General features: G+C 45.9%; 1 protein-coding gene across 1 annotated transcript in view; it reads left to right on the top strand.

Annotated features, from left to right (window-relative positions):
- CEP250 (centrosomal protein 250kDa) overlaps positions 1-15335 on the top strand; it is a gene marked incomplete at its 5' end in the record, with an annotated part of 26484 nt that overhangs the window by 5555 nt on the left and 5594 nt on the right. Inside the window, 18 exons of the mRNA XM_010018532.1 lie at positions 740-859; positions 1170-1348; positions 1685-1867; positions 2830-2974; positions 3244-3390; positions 3575-3805; positions 5204-5397; positions 5472-5599; positions 5790-5959; positions 6480-6623; positions 7087-7388; positions 8641-8800; positions 9528-9840; positions 10071-10198; positions 10458-10578; positions 12200-12354; positions 13272-14147; positions 14358-15335. The exon at positions 14358-15335 is cut by the window's right edge and continues 1098 nt beyond it. Coding sequence (XP_010016834.1) covers positions 740-859; positions 1170-1348; positions 1685-1867; positions 2830-2974; positions 3244-3390; positions 3575-3805; positions 5204-5397; positions 5472-5599; positions 5790-5959; positions 6480-6623; positions 7087-7388; positions 8641-8800; positions 9528-9840; positions 10071-10198; positions 10458-10578; positions 12200-12354; positions 13272-14147; positions 14358-15335 — 4674 coding nt within the window. The remainder of the gene's footprint in view (positions 1-739; positions 860-1169; positions 1349-1684; positions 1868-2829; positions 2975-3243; positions 3391-3574; positions 3806-5203; positions 5398-5471; positions 5600-5789; positions 5960-6479; positions 6624-7086; positions 7389-8640; positions 8801-9527; positions 9841-10070; positions 10199-10457; positions 10579-12199; positions 12355-13271; positions 14148-14357) is intronic.

Below are 15335 nucleotides of genomic sequence, written 5' to 3'. Positions count from 1 at the left end.
TCTCTCTTGGACTGTGCTTTCTGAGTTGGCTACTTGACATCTGTATTCCAGTTTTTCTTGGATGCTTAGCCCCCGCTCCTGGAGCAATGCCTCTGTTGTTCCTCAGATGTTTATAAAAGGTCACTGACTCAATTGATGCACTGGCCAACTCTGCTCCTTCACTCTACATTCATTGACCATTATTATCTCCCCAGAATTGCAACTGATCTAACTTAGTCCTAAACTTCACTCTTTGGAGTGGGGTTTAAAGTCAGATCTCTTAAACAGCCTCTCACAAAGTCAGTTTATTTCCCTTATGTAGTTGTATTTATCCTCTTGTGCTACTGCTGCAAGTAAGTCTAAACATTAGCTTTCTCACTGCTGTTTTCCAGTATTCATCAGCTTCCTTCTTCCCTGGGCAGCATTAATGTTTCCTTTCCTTGCTATTTCCAGTGTCGATCTAGTGCTCGTGTATGTGGCTTTAAGAAACTGAAGGAGACCAAAATCATTCTTGAAAGCAACAAGAAACTGGGTGTTCAGGCAGCCTCCAGCCACTTCACACTTGTCTCTTCTTGTTTATAGTAGCTGTATTCAGAAATCCCTGGAGTACTTGTAGCCATAGGGACAAAACTTCTTTGTAGACTGAGGGAATGAGAACTGAGTTTTTAATGACTCTCTGGTGAAGTGGGGGGGAAAGGAGAACTAGATAAAGAAAAGCAAGTAGAATGAAAAAGATTAACAGCTTGATTTTGGCTTTCAGGTGGTGTTAGATGACAGTGACAGCACGGTCAGCATTACCTCCACTGACAGCTTCACTGGTGCAGAGCATGCCTTTGTGTTGGTGCAGGAAGCACTGGCAAGGAGGCGAGGGGCAACACAGGTGAGAATTTCTGCTTGTCTTCTCCATTGGTCACAGGCTTAGCTGCTAATGTCTCAGCTTGAAACCTTTTCCTTTGCTTAGCCAGTTTAGCTGGTTTCCTTCTAGCCTTCCCACTCTTGGTGCTGTACTGTCTTGCCAGTCTCACCAGCTCTGTGCTCTACTGCTTTTCTCTCCTTGATCTCCAACTCTTATCATAGATTGTGCCTTCAGGTGAGCTGTCTCTCTGCTTTCTTCTTCTCTTATCTGTCTGGAGCTATCTTCCCTGCTTCTTATTACTTGTTTGTGCTCTTTCACTGCCCGTCCCTTGCAGGCCCTAAAAGAAGAGCTTTCTGCCAGGCAGGAAGCTATCAATGACCTGCTGCACCAGCACACACAGCAGGAAGGGAAGTGCAGGAGGCTGCAGCAAAGGCTTGAGCAACTGGAGGAGGAACACAAGACGTCCAGCAGCCACCAGCAGCACCTCCAGTCCCTGGTAGAAGCACTCAGAAGGTGAGTGTTTCCTCCTTCTCCTGTGTTCTGGAGGCAATCTGCTTCCCGTTCTGGGCATTTATAGGTGTTGTGGGCAAAGAACTTGCCTGCCCTACTGTGTGTATGCCTCCCTCTTGACATGCTGCTTCTCTGAGTTCTTGTTCTTTGGGCGCCCTTTCCTAGCCACTGAATGAAGGCAAAAGCCTGCCTTCTGTTCTCTTTCCTTCTTCAGTTACTTTGTGAGGGGAAGAGCAAGTTCCTCCTTACTGTGCTCCCTACAGTTCCATCCTGGAATGATGAAAATGGGATCTGTGACTTTTCAGGCCACTTCATTATAACTGAGCCTTGTGTCTGCAGTGACTGTGCAAACCTTGAGAAAACCAGGGAAGAGCTACAGCGACAGCTTGAAGTAACAGAGCAAGAAGCCTCACGTTTGCGTCAGAGCAACACTGAACTGCAGCTGAAGGAAGATTCAGCCCAGGGGGAAAAGGTGGAGCAGCAGCAGGCACTGGAGAGAGCGCATCGTGACCAGGAGCTCCTGTGAGTGTTAAAGGTTTCTCTGGGCAGGGGTGGGCACTGCTGGGCTTTAGGAGGCCCACCATAAAGATGATAAATTTTGCATGCTAATCATTTGTAGCATAGAAATGTGAAAGGAGCACATGGGCAGGTCTGGCTGCCTCCTGACACGCAGCACAGCTGCCTCCTTGTACTTCCTTTATGACCCTTTAAAAAAATCATTCCAAACCTGACCAGGGTAGTTGGTGACAGGCACAAGCTGAGACACGAGAGGTTCAGACTGGATTTAAGGAGAACAAAAAATGGAACCATGAAGGCAGTCCTGCAGCAGAACAGGTTGCTTAGAGAGGTTGTGCAGATTCCATCCCTGGAAATTTGGAAGACCAAACTGGATAGAGCCTGAGCAAGCTGGACTGATCCCATAGCTGACCCCGGCTGTCTTGAACTCAAGCTTGGGCTAGAGGCCTCCTGGGGTCCCCACAAGCCTGAATCATCCTGTGACCCTATGATTATTGGATTGGAAATTCACACACACATGTTCCCCAGATAGATTCCAGGCTCTTTCATTGTTTCTGAGTAATTGTGAGAATACAAACCTGACTTAAAACGTCTGTCTTGGCTAAAGACAGACTTTCTAAAGGCAGACTTCTTTCCAAAGAAGAACTTTGCAAAGTCTTGTAGCCAATACCTCAAAAAGGAGAGCAAGAGCTAACAGGCAGGAAGCTGTTGAGTGTACCTGAACTTTTTAGAAATGTTCTGTGATTTCTGGAAGCTTGTTTTACTTTCTCAATGGCAAATGTTTCACCTTCATCAGTGACAAAGAGTGATGCGGCTCTAGTGAGGAAATTCCAGCATTCTTTAGGTGTACGCAGAAAGCTGTTAGAAGTCATTCAAACTGCCATGTGTTGGGCATAGTGTGTATCTTGGTTTTGGAAATGAGAACGTATTTTACATTAAAAACCTGTTTGTCTTTCCCGTTTTCATAGACTGAAGGACTTAGCTGCACTTGAAGGAAAAAATTCATTATTACAGAGTGAGTTGTTGATTGCGAGAGAGACACTGGAGGAATTGCACCTTCAGAGGGATCTGCTGAAGCAGGAGAAACATGAGCTTACCATGGCACTGGAGAAGGTATAATCACCTTATTCCTAGGTAGCACTTGTGGGACAGGGAGTTGTGATAGCAAGACCATCACAGATGCTGTTTCTGGCAGTAGAAAACAGGGAAAATGTTCTCCCCCTTGGAAAATGGTGATCACACCATACAGGCTCTCTGGGGTAGTGCTTATTGGGAGTGTTGAACTGGGAGTACATCAGAGACACAAAAGGGGATCTGGAGCTGCTGCTTGAAGTCAGGGATTTTCCTGCCTTTGTTTTCATGTTGTTCTTCTGTCTCTTCAGGCAGAGCAGTCAGTGGCAGAGTTGACAGGGGCTCAGAATAAGCTGAGTGCTGAAACAGCTGATCTGCATGTTGCAACAGTGAAGATGAGCAGTATCAATGAAGCTCTCGCATTGGATAAAGTGCAATTGAACCAACTTGTGCTGCAGGTGAGCAGAGTTGCCAAAGATCTCATCAGGAGTTTGTCTCCAATTGCTGCTGTTTCTCAGACTTCTTGCCTTCCAACAGTATGAATGACTGAATGTGGAAATGTTCTTTTTTCTGTTCAGTCCAAACCTCCTACAGTGTTAAAGGTTACTGTATTTTATTTCCTCTGTGCTTCTGTGATTGTAGTTGGAGCAAGAGAATGAAGCTCTGTCAGCAAAAGTGGATGAGATGGAGAAAGCAAAGATCTCTGGCCAGGATAAGCTGAGCTTGTGTGAAAGAACAAATGAAGAGCTCAGCACAGAGAAAGCCCATCTGGAGCAATTGCTGAAGAAAGCAGAGGAGCAACAGGAAGGGCTGCGAGTAGAGCTGAGGATCCTGGCAAAGGAGAAGGCAGAAACCCAAGAGAAACTCAATCAGGTGAGACCAAAAACCTGTTGCTTTCTGGGTGGGATTTTGGCTGCTTGGCTCAGTGAAGCTGTATCTGTTGGATTCTGCAGTGTTTTTGTCAAGGAGACACTTGGTAGTGCTGGAGGTCCCAAGGCTTTTGGTTACTTCTTGTTGGAAACATATTGATGGCCTGCAGAGCTGTTCTGCAGTTCCCTGAGTTGTGCTCTGCTTCTATGGATTCTTTTAATCCACCTGTCTGTTCACCTCTTTTTTTGGCTTTTGATAAGCTGCAAAGAGATGACTTTGTTGTCCATGAATCTGAGCGGGGCTACTACTCTTGTGGCAAAAGAAACAAACTGTAGCACTGAATCCTTTTCTGAAGCAAAAACCAGGGCCGCATGTTTCTATTTATGCATTTTGTTGTGAAATCTGCTACTTTCAAAACTTCATTTGTTTGAGCCTAGGGAGCAGGACATAACTGTAAGTCAATATCTGCTGTCTTGTACTGCTAAGAATGGGAATGACATCTTGAAACTGTTGAAATTGTATTTTAAGACATACACGCAGCTTTGTGGTTGGAAAGCTGCCTGAGGAAAAGACCTGAGGGGGGATGTTGGTCAACAGCCAACTGAACATGAGCCAGCTTGTGCTCAGGTAGCCAAGAAGACCAAGAGCTTCCTAGCCTGTATCAGAAATAGTGTGGCGAGCAGGATGAGGGAGGTGATCATCCATCCCTCTGTACTGGGCACTGGTGAGCCTGCACATTGAATCCCCTGTTCAGTTCTGGGCCCCTCACTACAAGAGAGACACTAAGATGCTGGATTATGTCCAAAGAAGAGCAACGAAGCTGGTGAAGGGTCTGGAGCACAAGTCTTTTGAGGAGCAGTTGAGGGAGCTGGGGTGGTTTAGTCTGGAGAAAAGGAGGCTCAGGGGAGACCTTCTTGCTCCTTACAACTACCTGAAAGGAGGTGTTAGTGAGGTGGGGTTGGTCTCTTCTCCCAAGTAACAAGTGATAGGACAAAAGGAAACGGCCTCAGGTTGTGCTGGGGGAGGTTTAGATTGGATATTCTGAGCAGTTGCTTTTGCTCAGCCTCTCCTGAAACTTTCCAGCACGGGAATAGACTCTGATAGAATTTTAGTTTGCAGGGTGGCAGTTCTGGAAGATGCAATGTTTTTACATGAAAACACATAGCCTGAGGTATGTATGTTTGCCCTGAAGGAGCTGTCTGGCCCCACGCAAGCCAGTATGGCCTTACTCATCACTTTGAAGTTAACAGTGCCTTTTGGCAGCCCAGGGTATTAGTGTGGTACTCAGCAAATGCTCTGAAGCTTTCAGCCCACAGTACAGGAGTTCTTTCTCCTCTAGCTCATTTAGAAGTGGCACCACTGGCTCTGCACACAACTCACTGTATTTTGTCCTGTTTGCAGGTTTACCACCAGCAAGAGTTGGCCAGCAGTGATCTGGAGCAGCTGCACCAGGAGTCCTCTCGCCAAGAGCATGCAATGGCCAAGGTGTCCAAAGAGAAGGAATTGCTGGTGCATGAGAAGGCTGCCTTAGAGGTGCGACTGGCAGCCTTGGAGAGGGACAGACAAGGCCTTTCAGAGCAGCTGGAAGAGGCCAGGTAAAGGCAGGGAGGAGACCCTAGGCAGGCTGTTATTGAAGGTCTGTAATTATAGAGGTATTTGTACCTTGCAGGTCAGTGAAGGACACACTGGAATCCAGCCTGTTTGAGGCTCAGCAGCACTTATCTCAGCTGGAAATTTCCAGGAGTCAGCTGGAAATCCAGCTACACACAGTCACACAGGCCAAGGAGGTGATACAAGGTGAGAGTCTCGTGTGCTTTGTTTCTGGTGACCCTTCTGCCCGGAGAAAATGGTATAATAATAACTCTCAGCAGTGCTTCTGAGGAGTGAAGGAGCTGGAGGGAGATCCCTCCTACACTGAAATTCAAATTCAGTAAAGTCGGAGCCATTTTTTGTAGGCTCTGAATGTTACCATTTGTTGTGTTTGCAGGGGAAGTGAAGTGCCTTCAATGGGAGCTGGAAACAGAGAGATCTCTGATGAGGCAGGAACGGGAAGACATGACACAACAGCTCTTGCAGACAGAACAGCAGTATGACAATACTCTCAAACTTCGTCAAGCTGATCATGAAGTGGAAATAAACAAGCTCCTGCAAGACCTGGTAGGGACCAGTATGCTTCTGAATTCTTCAAGCAAGCTTTGTGGGCTGGCTTTAGATGAATAATAGCCTGAGGGTGTGAAATGGCATCTGTCATAAGCCACATGTTGCTAGGCCAGGCAGCAGAGACAGTGGCTTGTACTTGAAGACATGTGAAGACCCACAGGTTTATGGTGGGACAGTAAATGCAGCCACAGATTCAGTGTGAGCCTAAGACGAATTCAACAGAAGGTTGCAGCAAGGGGTTAGGATCTTACCAGACTCCTGTCTACCATGAAGGTGACTCCTGATATTGGTGGCAGCTGCTGTCACAGAAGCTTTGTTCCATTATTTCTGTCCTTTCACATGGTTGGCAGAGGTGTTAACTTCGGGCTTGAAGCATCTGGAACAGGCCCCTTATTCCTGGTACTTCAGTTCATGGCCTGTCTTGTGACTAGAACGTCAGGGTACTGGTCCCTTTACTGAGGAGAAAGTTGAAACTGATGGCCAGTCCCAGTAACTTGCTCTCCATTTGTGTTTACAGAACATCACAGAAAAGCTGCAAGCAGAGTTGCAGGAAGCTCAGAGTAAGATCAAGGCAGTGGAGAAGCAGCACAAAGAAGAAATCAAAACCATCAAAGAGGAAGTGAATATCCTTCTTCAGCAGAGGGCTGGTCTACAAAAACAGGTGACTGAAACAGCAATAGCTGCTCAAGTCATCAAATAGGTGGTCTCTGGTCGGTCTCCTTGCTCTCCTTTGCAGACAGCAGGCTGATGGAGTAATCCCTTGGGCTGCCATCATCCTGTGGTCTCCATCTCCACTGGTCTGAAGGAGACTTATTGGTCAGCTGCATCTCATCTGCTGCCCTGGACATATGGTCTAGTCCTTTTGCCTGTTTGCTAGAATGAATCCATCATCAGAATGGATTTCTGCTGGCCTGTTGCTGCTAGCCTTGCTTTTTAGGGTGTTTTTTCAGTTGAACATGGTAACCCACTCATACTTTTAAACAAGTTGGCTCTATCCATTGTGGATCCAGTATTTTCACAAGAGGGTGAAATTTAAAGTTATTCTTTCCTTTTCCTCACAGTATATGATATGGCTGACTGTGACAAGCTGTAGTCTTTGACTGCTTTACTATGTTTTACTTGAGGTGGAAGAGCTGACCTCTCAGCTAGCAGCCTCTGAGGAGTTCCAGCAAGCAATTGGCCGCAAAGCTCAACAAGATCTGAGTGAGGCACAAGAACTGTCGAGACAGAAGGTGATGGAGGTTGCGCAGCTCCAGAAGATCCTGGAGGAAAAGAGAAGTCAATGGGAGGAGGTAGAACATCAGAACAAGGAGCTGCAAGTGTGTCTGCAGTCCTTGGAGGGGGAAAGAAGTCGATGGGAAGAAGTAGAGCATCACAACACAGAATTTCAGGCTTCGCTGAAGGTCCTGGAGAGTGAAAAAGCCAGGTAAATGAAAGCCTGTGAGACTCTCAGTGGTCAGTCTCCATTCTTACAGATATTTGCATATAAAAGTGGCTGTGGCAGCATTTCTGAAAAAGCAGAGTTCTGAACTATCCATGTAGATGGCTCATTCTCTTGATGTGTTTCATTTTCTTTTAATCCTTCAATGACGGTTTTTCTGAAGACAGTGGCTTTTGGGGTAATCCTTTCCTTAAAAGGTGTTATTCTGTTAAATCAGCATGTTAATACTGTAATGAAACTTTCAGGGGTTTCACACCTAAAATACACCAAAGGAGGCAGGAAAAGCTGCAGTATAATGAGCTAGATAGATCCATCAGCTCCTCCTCGGGTCCAGTAAACTTCAAATATTAGGGATCTGTATCAGTCTTTCACCCTGACACCTTTGGTTGGCAGAAGCCATCTTAAAACCATGATTTTGAACTGAGCTGGATTCCCCTGTGAGGCACCCAAGAAACTAGAGTGCTTCTTACTGCCATGTGTTTCCTTGCTCCTCAGAAAATCCCAAGAGGTGTCTGAAGGGGCTCAAGCAGGGTCCCTGCCAGCCTCAGCAGTTACAGATGTTACTCACTGTCTGCAGAATGCAAGACACAAGAGACTTGTGTAGGTATATATAGGTATATGTAGGTAGGCTACTTCACCTGGTAAAGTGCTGCCAGTCTTCAACACGTATCTTCACTGGAGAAGAGCGCTAAAAGGCAATGCACTCTTGTTTCCTGCATCTTTATATAAGGATATGAGTATTTCCTCCAAGCCTCTATTCCACTTCTAGTATTGGCCTTCATTTCTTCAGCTGAAAGCTGAAAGTAATCTGGGTGCTGGCACATCTTATGAAACTCCCCAAAGATCACCTTGCTGTCAGTTGCTGCTGTTCCTACCAGGACATATACAAGCAAGGGGAAGAAAATATCTCTTCATTATTGACATTTGGAGTCTCATTAATCAAAAGAAAAACTTTCCTCTTCCCTAATGTCTTCATTTCAAGACTTTGTTGTGTTTATATTCACGTTCTCATCTCAAAAAAAGCTAGCCAGTAATTCACCTTTCTTCTGTGAAAAAAGGTGTAGTGGGCACACGCTTGGGTATGACTGCCAGTGTGGCTTAAGACTGAACAAGGACCGAACAGCCTAATCCTGTAGATAAACCTCAGACAAAGCAATTTTCCACTTGGTGGTGGAAGTCCTAAGAGTTTATTAGCTGTTATACTATGTAGTAATGAGTTGCACGCTCTCTCTTTCAGGCTGACACTGTCTCTGGAAGAGAAGGAGCTGAGCCTTAAAACCCTGGAAGAAAAGAACTTAGCCCAGCATAACGAGGTGTCTCAGCTTCTTTCTGCTATTCACCAGGCCCAGCAGCTCCATTCAGACCATAGAAGAGAAATAAAAGAGCTCAACAACCAGGTGACCTGGGCATTAGCATCCTCTTCTCCAGGGACATAGAATACCACCTTTAGCTTGTAGGCCCCAAATTGTTTTCCCTCCTAACAACATACACTTCTGTATTCTGCCCAGAGACTTCGAGGTCAAGGCTGGATCTGCTGTGTTCTGCCTATGTTTTCCCCTGTTCTCTGATGGTTCATGGCATTAACTCTCTGAGGAGAAATGCTTCAGGATCTCTGTTACCAATGTTGTCCCCAGATGATGTTTCTACCTCTGTCAGGCACTAAGCAGTCTGGCATAACAGAAGTCTGTGGAAGGCAAAGCCAGATCATCTGGCCTTTTAGAGATGCACCATAAAGGATGCTGATTGTCTCCCCTTCTACTCCCAAGCATCCCTGGAAGCTTCACCCTCCATGCAGGGATGCTTGATTTGCCACCTCACCCTCTAACAAGCCCCCCTTCCCTACAAACCCACCTCCACACATGAGAGAGCTTCGTTTCTGAGGTTGGAAAGCATGAAAGCCAGGCAGTTTGACCATTCATCTGGGGATGGGGAAACTTATTTTTGGCTCTTAGCTGCCAGATACCTGTTTCTAGCTGATTTTGCTCTGTGTGAATCTTTGGCTTTGAGCCTTCTGTTTCCAATGTGTTTTTTGCTTGAAGTAGTTTCTCTTTCATTCCTTCTCCTTCCCGCTCTGCTGCCTCAGGAGCAGCCCTGTCCCTGAGGCTCTGTGCATCTGTGTTACAGATACAGTCACTGCAGGAAGTGGTGCTGGAGAAGGAGGCTGGCCTGGCAGCTCGGGAGAAGCAACTGCTGCAGGATCTGGAGGAGTCCCGAGCAGGCGAGCGGTGCTTGAGGGACTCTCTGCACGTGCTGGAGGCTGAGATGTCTGAACTGCAGCTGAGGCTTTGTAGCACAGAAAACAGAGCAAAGGCATTGGCCACAGAGTGTCAGCAGGCTAACAGTGCCCACTGTGAAGCCCAGTCCCAGCTGGACAAACTGCACTTGGTTCTGCACCGCATGATCTGTGACAGCAGAGACTTAGTCACTTGGAGTTCAGGCAAGTGTGGGAGGCTGAGTTAACAAGTCTATAGGGCACAAAGAGGAGAGCAGATGGAGGGAAGGGTGGTTCTTTGCAATCCTGCTATGATAGAATCATCCTTTCAGTTTAGGCTGACTCAAGCCTTGGGAAGTCTTAAAGGCACTGCCACCTTCTCCAGTGGATAAAGAGGCCTCATGTGTTTGAGACCCTTCAGTTAAATCTTGAAACAGAATGGCTTCTCTCTTCAGAACAGGGTCATGTCTGGGATCTGACTGTTTCTCAGGCCAGGGACCTCCCTGCAGAGCTCACAGTGGACAGAGTGGCAGCAGCCCTACAAGACCTGCGTCAGCACCTGAAGCAGACTCAGCTTGATCTGGTAATGTATGTCTGTTGCATCCGGAAATCCTGTGCCTCTGCTGGACTGAACTGACAAGCAGATTGCCAAAGCCAGAATGGGTGTAAATTCTTGTAGGTCAGGTTGGCTTGCTGCTGTAGGGAGAAAGGAGAAGCATGATCACACTTACTGTCCAGTTGTCCCCTCTTGCCATGCCTATTTCTGCCTTAGCGTTTGCACATCTTTGTCTCTTGCCAGCAGTGGCTCTGTGGGGTGATACTTCTCTTCTTACCCCTTCCAGAATGATTCAAGGAAGAAAATCCAGGATTTTGAGCTGGAGCTGAGCGAGAGGCAAGCTGAGAGGGACCATTTCAGTGCCCACAATCAAGAGCTGCAGAAACAGTTGGCTCAAAGCCAGGAAGGTACAACTCCTCCTTTCCAACACACTGACTGTCTCACAAGCAGGGATCTCTGCTACCAGGCAGGGGAAACACACAGTGCCCAGAGAGGGGAAGAGCAGGAGAACAACAAGTGTTGAGACTCACCTATAGAACCACGTGAAGGCTTTTCATGGAGAAAGATCCAGTGTGGTGCTGGTGATAAGGTGCAGACATGGTGCCTTTCAGGTCACATGTCACTGCTAAGAAGGTGCAACTTGATGCCTCACAGCATCCTTCTCTGTATGCTCTTTAAGAGCACCAACCTGCCAAAAGCCTTGTCTGTCTTGACTTTGTTTTCCTCTTAGATGGCACATTCACAGAGCATTAGTTCAGTGTTGAGCTCCTATGTTCCTGCATCCTGCCTTCTGCTGCCTTTCCTAGTTCTCTGGTACCTAGTGGTCCTCCATCCTTCTTACCTGTTCTCTTGCTGGTATTGATCTTGTGTCTGAGCTCACTGCCATAGCAAACATAGGTTTTTCCTTCCCTGGCCACTTCTTTCTTATGCCTTTGGTACCATGTTGACATTGTCTTTATCTATAAACTGTTTTCATGTGTAGCTATCACCTCTTCTTCTAATCTCCAGGCCAGCTCAGAGCCTCCAGAGTATTGGCTTCTCTGTATTGCATATGGACAGGCATTGCTGCTCCTTTCTCTGTCCTTGTTTTCCCACTCTCCCCATCAGATTTGCTTTTTCATCTCATTGTCTTGTTTTCCTTGTCTCAGACTACAGGAACAGGGAAACATGGGCATTGCTTAGTGCCTCCCCCACTGGTTGTCACTTACTCATGTAGTACCTTTTACCTGATCAGTATTCTTCCTGTTCCCCCTCTGAGATGGAACTACCCATCATTTTTCAGACTCTTTACAGGACAGTTTTCAAAGCCTTAGATCATCGCTTTTTCTGGAACATCTATAGTTTTTACTACATATGATAACAGCTTGTAGACTTTAAATTCTGTGACTGGACAGATTCTGCTTGTCCCACTTAGTTCTTTCCATCTTTAGTTCCTGTCTATTAGTTTAGTTTTAGTTCCTGTCTATGTGTAGTCCTTGCTTCAGGTCTCAGTGCTGCTGTGATACTCAATTGTTCTTGCCTTGGTGTTGTCCTGGTATCACTGAGTATGGCTAGAATCCCCTAGCATTCTTTTGAACAAATACCAAAGTGCATCTTCAAGTACAACATTGATGTCTGTCCCTTCTCTATAACATCTCTTAAGTCTTCCCAGTCAATTAACTGTGTCATAGTCAGTCTTCACTTTTCCTCCTTCTTTCTTTTCATTTAGGACACTAGGTCTGACTCTCATCTACTGTCTTTGTCCTTGTTTCATCAATGTCAGTTCTACCTGTATCTGATGCTCTGGGTGATGTGCTGCCATGCACTTAGCCCTGGCCTTTCAACAAGCAGAACAGCAAACATGTTCTACATTCTTCTGAACCTTGCCACTTTAATTCTTCTTTTCTCCACCTGAATTTTCCTTAATTTATGTCTGCTTTGACAGTCCTTATGGGTTTAGGGCCTGGAAAACACAGGCAGACAGATAAGAAAAATCACGTTTTCTCTGTCCTTTGATCTTGCTTTCCCTTTCACCTTTACTGCTTGCAGAGACACAGATGGCAGAACACAAGAAGAACTCTCTACAAGCTGTCCTGCAGGAAGAGGCCGCTGCTTTAAAGGAGGAGACTATGACTCTACATCAAGAGATGGCATCTTTGGAAAGGAAACTCGAGAGCACTGAGAAGCAAAGAAAGGATGTCCTGGTGAGGCTGGCAGATGCTGTGAAGGGCCATTTCTTACATTTCTTTGGCCTTCTGTCAGTAATTTTAAGGATCGAGTTTTTTGTTTAACTTTTCTAATTGCATTCTTCTGAATAAGCAGGAAAAGAAGCTGCAGTCACATAAAACCCAGTTATAATTCAGGGTGCTTATTTTCCTCAATTCTGAAGATTTTTGCTTTGAAGCTTTAGTGAAAGTAATTTTCAAACTTGTCTCTATTTACAGTTCACAGTTTGTCCAACTATTTATGTCCAAATCCATATTCAGATTTCTAAATATCAGTCTGGAAAAAGGGATGAGAAGACAAAGTCTTCTAATAAAGAAAACTGTTCGGTATTACCCATCTGAGAGCAGACAGTGGGGAGAAAGACAAGTTTGAGAAACCAAAGTGCTGATCCAGCCAAATATGTATGTCTGCAAGGGGAAAACTAGACCTGATTTCAAACACACAATAACAGACTGTGATCTGACCATTACTCCTTCAAGAGAGGACAGTGGGGTTCTAGAGGATGGAACCATGACAATTCTGCACAGTAGAGGTTCAAACAAACAATAAAAAGGTAAGTGAAGTGTTCTCTTTTCCCTTCCTAACAGAGTGGCATCATAGAGCCACTGCCTTAATCATAGTTAGTCTGGACTTTAAATCCTGGCTGCAGTTCTGGCAGCTCCTCCCCAGCAGAACACACTGGAGCTAGGTTCAGGGAAGGGCAAAAAGGATGGAACTGGCTGAGTCAGCTGGGATAGATGCAGTGTAAAGGTGGCAAAGGAAAGGTCTACAGCATCTCAAGAGGCAGGGAGAGAGCAGGCAGCCCTTGACTGCCACTGGAGCGGGAGTCAAATCCAATATGAAAAGCAAACACATATATATAGGATTATTGAACCTTTTTCTCCTTGTTTTGCAGCATGAACGGGACAGACTGCAAGCAGTTAAAGAGAAACTAGCAGGTGAGATAAAACTTCTTCAGGAGTCAGTGACAGCCTCTGAAACTCGAGCAAACACAGCAATAGATATGAATCACTGCCTCGAACAAGAGCTTCAAACCACATTGTCTATCTTAAAAATTAAAAATGAGGAAGTGGAAACCCAGCAGGAGAAAATCCAGATGCTCCAGAAAGAGGCAGCAGAGGTAAAAGCTTTGCAGGAGACTCTTGCTCATATGACTGCTGTCCTGTCAGAGAGGGAGGGAGAAATGAAGTTATACCAGGAACAGATGAGAATGCTGGAAAACCAGGAAGAAATGCATAAAGCTACTCTCGACCAGTTTATTAAGGACATAACAGAGAAAAAACAGAAGGTGGCATCCCAGCAAGAACATATACAGGAGTTGGAGAAGCAGCAAGAAAAACAAAGGATTGCTGTCAGCAAGATCAGCAAAGAACTAGAGGAGAGAGACTGGGAGATCAGATCCCAGCAAGAGCAGATACGTGAGCTGAAGAAGCAGCAAGAACTGCAGAGGACTGCTGTCAGCAAGATGAGCAAAGAGCTGCAGGAGAGAGACCAGGAGATCAGATCCCAGCAAGAGCAGATACAGGAGCTGGAGAAGCAGCGAGAAATGCAGAGGACTGAGGTGAGAAAGGTGAGCAAGGAGGTGGAGGAGAGGGACCTGGAGATCAGGTCCCAGCAAGAAGAGATATGGAACCTGGAGAAGCAGTTAGAATTGCAGAGGACTGAGGTGAGAAAGATGAGCAAGGAGGTGGAGGAGAGGAACCTGGAGATCAAGTCCCAGCAAGAAGAGATACAGGAGCTGGAGAAGCAGCGAGAAATGCAGAGGACTGAGGTGAGAAAGGTGAGCAAGGAGGTGGAGGAGAGGAACCTGGAGATCAAGTCCCAGCAAGAAGAGATACAGGAGCTGGAGAAGCAGCGAGAAATGCAGAGGACTGAGGTGAGAAAGGTGAGCAAGGAGGTGGAGGAGAGGGACCTGGAGATCAGGTCCCAGCAAGAAGAGATACGCGAGCTGGAGAAGCAGTTAGAATTGCAGAGGACTGAGGTGAGAAAGATGAGCAAGGAGGTGGAGGAGAGGGACCTGGAGACCAAGTCCCAGCAGGAACAGATACAGGAGCTGGAGAAGCAGTTAGAATTGCAGAGGACTGCTGTCACCAAGGTGAGCAAAGAGCTGGAGGAGAGGGACCAGGAGATCAAATTCCAGGAAGGGAAAATAAAGATGCTAGAACAACACGGTGCATCGCAAGTGAGAAATCTGCTCACGGATCTTGATCACATGAAAGGAAACTTGAAGGAGAAAAACTCAGAGCTTGTGTCTCTGACTCAGCAAATCCAAGAACTGGAAATGCACAGAGAACAGGTGAAATCTCTGCAGGCAAGCCTTGAACACCTGAGGGCAGGTCTTAAGGACAGAGAGAGTGAGTGTGATTCTCAAAGGGATCAGTTAAGACTCTTGCAGCAGCACAAGGAACAGCAAGAGGGGCAACTTCAAGAACTTCATGGTAAAGTTGAAAAGATGACACTTTCTTTATCTAAAAAAGATCAAGAGCTTGAGTCACAGCAAAAGCAAATCCAGGAAGCTGAAGAAGTCATGGAAATGCAGTTGAGGACTCTCCGTGACCAACTGGAGCAGACCTTAGAAGCCTTAAAAGAAAAGGATAGACTCATAGACATCCAAAAGCAACACACAAGGAGCTATGAGGAAAAAACAGAAGAAAAGATGAATGTCTTACAGAGAGACTTAGAATACACTAAGGCAATACTGAAAGATAAGGATTTCATGATTAAATCTCAGAAGGAAGTGATTGAGACCTTCCAAAAACAAGAACAAGACTCTGAACAGCAGAAGAAAATTCTGAAAGATCTTGAAGTGGCACTAAAAGAAAAGGAAGAAGAAATTTTATCCCTTAGGAAGCAATGTGAGGCATGCAGGGAAAAGGAGGCGAAGCATGAAGCCGAGCAAACAATTCTTCAAGCTACAGAACTGACTCTGAAAGAAAGAGAAAAAAGGATAGGGGTTCTG

The sequence above is a fragment of the Nestor notabilis genome, unplaced genomic scaffold (assembly GCF_000696875.1).
Source record: "Nestor notabilis isolate BGI_N333 unplaced genomic scaffold, ASM69687v1 scaffold9780, whole genome shotgun sequence".
Classification (NCBI taxonomy): domain Eukaryota; kingdom Metazoa; phylum Chordata; class Aves; order Psittaciformes; family Psittacidae; genus Nestor; species Nestor notabilis.
This window is presented reverse-complemented; position numbering and strand designations above follow the sequence as displayed.